At 35.7% G+C, this 4,958-nt stretch overlaps 1 protein-coding gene across 1 annotated transcript in view; it reads left to right on the top strand.

Moving 5' to 3' along the window:
- LOC106469418 (transmembrane channel-like protein 3) overlaps window positions 1–4,958 on the top strand; it is a 60,752-nt gene that overhangs the window by 9,895 nt on the left and 45,899 nt on the right. Inside the window, exon 2 of the mRNA XM_022397936.1 lies at window positions 414–548. Coding sequence (XP_022253644.1) covers window positions 414–548 — 135 coding nt within the window. The remainder of the gene's footprint in view (window positions 1–413; window positions 549–4,958) is intronic.

Raw genomic sequence — 4,958 nt, 5'->3', positions numbered from 1 at the left:
GTCCCCTTTTTGTCAATAAACAATGTTGTTTATCATAAGTGTCGTAATCTTGTTTATAATCAAACTTCGTTTTCCTTCGAACACATCGATTGCTAATGTGATCACCTGTTTATCATTCATCCGGGCTACAAGCCGTTATCGGGGAAGTTAGACACTCGATTAAACCTGATTTAAATAGCGTTAAAAAATGGTTTACCACCAGTACACCAAAAATGTTCACGATGTCCTGACGGTGAAATACGGCCATGCCTTTCACGAGAATTATGCTATTGTTAATCTTACCCGTTATCTTGTCCTTCTATTTCAGAAACTATCAAAAGGTGGCGCTATATTTACAATACGTCTTATTTTAAATTAATAGTGTTGATTATTTTTAATATGGTAACTATACTGTACTAATTGTGTTTACACAGTGAAACAGCAGTTTCCATCGACGACGCTGACATGACAGACGAAGAAATACTAGAAAACATGAGGCTATACAAGCAGGTCATCGAATCCATCAAGAACCAGCCCTGGAGGATGAAAACGAAGTACAAGACACTACGGTAAATCAAACCCCGAAAATTGGAAAACAACAAAAGTAACCTAGTTTTGTATACTGAAACATTACTTTACGATTTCTGGATTGAAAACTGGGAATCAAGGATTTTTCTAGTCTCTTAAAAATACTTGCACGTTGTTTCTTAGTTGGGTTTATATTCGTCACAAGAGTCAATCTCATTTTGTAATATATTCCTGGGTATATTATATATTATTTTGAAATCATTTACAAATTTATTTTTATTTTATTTACTATTTCCTCACACATAATCGATATTTATTAGTATACAGGGATATAATAACACTTAGTCCCAATAAAACACCAACTACTACGATAAAACAAAACTTATTTATTTGTTAGCCTAATTGTTTTACTATTCACCAGATGTCGCGACAAGCAGATGTATTGTTTTCTAATTGAAATATTGTTTACATGTGCTAAACTTCCTGGATAAAGACGATACTGTTAAAGTATAAACATGCAGTAATTTTTTTTCATTAGCCTTATTGTCAGAATTTTGTTTTATAGGATACAATTAATCATATTTCCTATATTTAGCCAATTTATCTGTTTTAAATAAATGACTATTAAACGCAAATATTTAATGATAGGTAAAACAAACTTGCTCTTAGTAAACACTAAAAGTCAGAATAATATTTTTTTAAGAGTCCGTAGGTGGAATAGCTCTAAGTTTACAGACTTGCAACGCCCAAATATGGGGCTCGATTTCTCGCGGCGGACACGGTAGATAGTCCAAAGTGGCTTTGCTCTAAAACAAAACTTGTTTTAGAAAGACAAATTTGTGTCCAGAAAGCACTACTTTTAACAGTAAATACATTTCTTTTATCTCCACTGTATGTGTCAATAATAATTTGGCTTTATCACGAAAAACTAGTGTTTAATGTTGCACAACGACATCAAGAGTTTTATGTGGCGCGTTCTCCACACCACGAGGTCCCCTTTTTGTTCCTCTGGGAATGGTTTCCATATCCTCAGCAAAAATTAAGTTATTTTGTTAGATGATTCATTTCCTACATCCTCCTTCAAATTTATTCGAACGAGATTTTTTGATTGGCCTATCCGTGCTGTGCCCACCAAGAATATTTAAACCTGGTTTTTAGTGTTATAAGCCCCCAGACTTACCGCTGAACCATTTGAGGAGGGATGGGGGGGGGGGTGCTCTAACGTGAGAAAAAAAAGAAGATTGTAGTTAATAATGATTTTTGATTGTTTGTTTGAACTTATGCACAAAGCTACACAATGGGCTATCTGTGCTCTGCCCACCACGGGTATCGAAACCCGGATTCTAGCGTTGTAAGTCCGCAGACATACCGCTGTGCCACTGGGGGGGGGGGCATGCATTTTGAGTCGAACTTAGTTGTGAAATCTTAAGGGGGCTACAATCAAATGTGATAAATGGTGGGCCTAAAATCAGATGTAATAAATGGTGGGGCTGTAATCAAATGTGATAAATGGTGAGGCTACAATCAAATGTGATAATTGGTGGGGCTACAATCAAATGTAATAAATGGTGGGGCTGTAATCAAATGTGATAAATGGTGGGGCTACAATCAAATGTGATAATTGGTGGGGCTACAATCAAATGTGATAAATGGTGGGGCTAAAATCAAATGTGATAAATGGTGGGGCTACAATCAAATGTGATAAATGGTGGGGGCTACAATCAAATGTGATAATTGATGGGGCTACGATCAAATGTGATAAATGGGGCTAAAATCAAATGTGATAAATGGTGGGGGCTACAATCAAGTGTAATAATTGGTGGGGCTACAGTCAAATGTGATAAATGGTGGGGCTACAATCAAATGTGATAAGTGATGGAGCTACAATCAAATGTGATAAATGGTGGAGCTATAATCAAATATGGTAAATGGTTGGCCTTCAATCAAATGTGATAAATTCTATAATGATGATGGTTATTTTAGCAATTTACGTGTTTGTTTGTTTTTTTCGTCAAGGAAATAAGTTTTCTGGGCATGCAAGTCACATTTTGAGTTCTTATGAGTTTGGTACTCCAGTTAGAATTCATAATTTTTGAAACTATTTAGGTGTCTTCCACAAGTCATCCAATAAGTTATTAGTTATGGTGTTTATTTCTGTAGCTAGTAAAAACAATGGACGCTTGTTAAGCAAGCAAAAGTGTTTTTGTAAAAAAAAAGCTTCCATTACAGCTTATTATCAGTTTTCAATGTCACTGGTTACGAAGAAAGCTCTTCAAAAAACAAAGCTTGAGTGTGCAAATCAGTCCATGTGATCTACACGAAGTCACTTGATCAAATGTCTTTTAATAACTATAATAATTATCGTTCGCTGTTTAGGATATTCGTGCACATATACACAAGGACTGTATGCGCTAGCTATCACTAATTTTGAACTGATAGACCAAAGGAAAGGCAGCAGAAACCAGCCCAGCTCTTGTGCTACTTAATCATATAATGTGATTTGGCCCGAAAAAATGTGAAGCGCGATTTTGCGGCAACGGGACACGAACCGTGGATTCTCGAATTCATAGTCCTGCATGCTAACGCCCAATTCTCCCCCCCCTCTCTTCCCAAATATAAAAACAGATAACCAACGCACTATATGTTGATCGAGTTCAACTTTTTTAACACTAGAAATAACTTCCGCTTAACACATGACATATTAACCAAACCTGAACCCATCTGTTTGGTTATGTAGCATATTAACAATGTGCACATTTTGTGCTCAAACTGTAATATTTTTACATGCTTTAAATGCCTTTTAAGAAATCCAATGTCACGCATGCTTCAAATCATAAATCACAATGTAACTCACACATAGTTGTTTTCATTTTACATCCTATTGAAATGATTAATTATTGAATCTAGTGTCTATGAAGTAGCTGGTTTGTTTTTCTATGTTGTCGTATTGTTTCGTGTACACGGAACGGTAAAGCTATTACAATCCATCAGCGGCCGACACAGCTTTCAAGTTTAATAATAGGCATATTGTTTCAACCTGAAATAAACCTTTTAATCAGCATTAATACTTATTATCGTAGATGAACTGGCAGTATGTTGCTAAATTAAGGTCTAATGAGTTTGATAATTTATTAGTTTTTAGTAAACGTTTATTTTAATATGATAAGTAGGGTGGGGTTGGCTGTCTTTCCTGTTGTCCGAGGAGATGAGATGCGAACGGTCATCACAAAAAAAAAAATATTCTAACTTTTTTCTACTACCTTCTGTATCTTTTGTGTGTGTGTGTGTGTAGATAAACTAACTTACAACGTGAGGTTGGTAGGATTCTAGTAATTAGTATTATTACATAAGTTACTCTCCTTCCTGAATAAAATACAGATTTTTTTTTTATAGCCACGTCGATACTAATCTGTAGAAATCCAAATGAAAACCAATTTTCTGCCCCTCTTTTACAACATTATATAGTAATGTATTTTCAAACGTCTCCTGTGCTGGAGCTGATTTTTATCGTCCATTAGAATGAGTGCAGGAATGGTTTGAAAAATGATGTGGCTCAGTGAGGGACGTCAAGAGGCATGTCCTCTCGGGAAAATTTTAAATGTTCACAGGTTGAAACGTTGTATTCTGGTATATTTTAAAACATGTCCAGGAAGTTAAATCTAGTGTTGTACTCGTAGCTTTCCTACTCCAGTGTAAAAAGTCAATTTGTAAAAGGTCAACGTATCCTAGTGGCTGGTCAACAATTTGAAGCTGAAAGATGTCACAGTAAAAACGTGTGATAACGTTATGGTTCCATCTCACGAGAAGACAGTTGGAACTGAGAAAGGTCACAGAATAGAACTGTCTCGTGAAGCCTTAAAAGCAAGCTTCACAACAGACAATTAGCACGCGAAGTTGGTCACTAATGGAGTTCGTCTTGATGTGTTTAGCTGGTTTTGCTGAAAAGGACAGGCCAAGTCAAAGTTGACATTTACCATATTTTTTTAATGATTTAATTAAAACAGAACACGTGTGAGAATAGGGATGTTAATAAGATATAATAACATTTCTAACTATACATATCTAAATTAAAAAGTAACCTATAAATTAATGAAACCAGGTTTATACAGGAAACTCACAAGAAGTAAAAATGTCATAAATAAGTAAAAACTTACAAGTAAAAACTGTAATGATTATAATGTATCAGTTAGGTACTCTCACTGTAAATGCCATTTTCAGCTGTAAACCTAATAAAATTTCACGAGGTTCAACAATACAAAATAATCTTCTTAAGTGCACTGATGATGGAATTATGACGATTCCAAAACGTCTAATAAATTCTTCCTGTTATTACGTTCGTGGCCCGGCATGGCCAGGTGGTTAGGGTGCTCGACTCGCAATCTGCTGGTCACGGGTTCGAATCTCCGTCCCACCAAATATGCTCGCCCTTTCAGCCGTGGGGGCGTTATAAT

The sequence above is a fragment of the Limulus polyphemus genome, unplaced genomic scaffold (assembly GCF_000517525.1).
Source record: "Limulus polyphemus unplaced genomic scaffold, Limulus_polyphemus-2.1.2 Scaffold3475, whole genome shotgun sequence".
Taxonomy (NCBI): domain Eukaryota; kingdom Metazoa; phylum Arthropoda; class Merostomata; order Xiphosura; family Limulidae; genus Limulus; species Limulus polyphemus.
The sequence above is the reverse complement of the archived record's forward strand: the minus strand, read 5'-3'. Positions and strand labels throughout refer to the sequence as shown.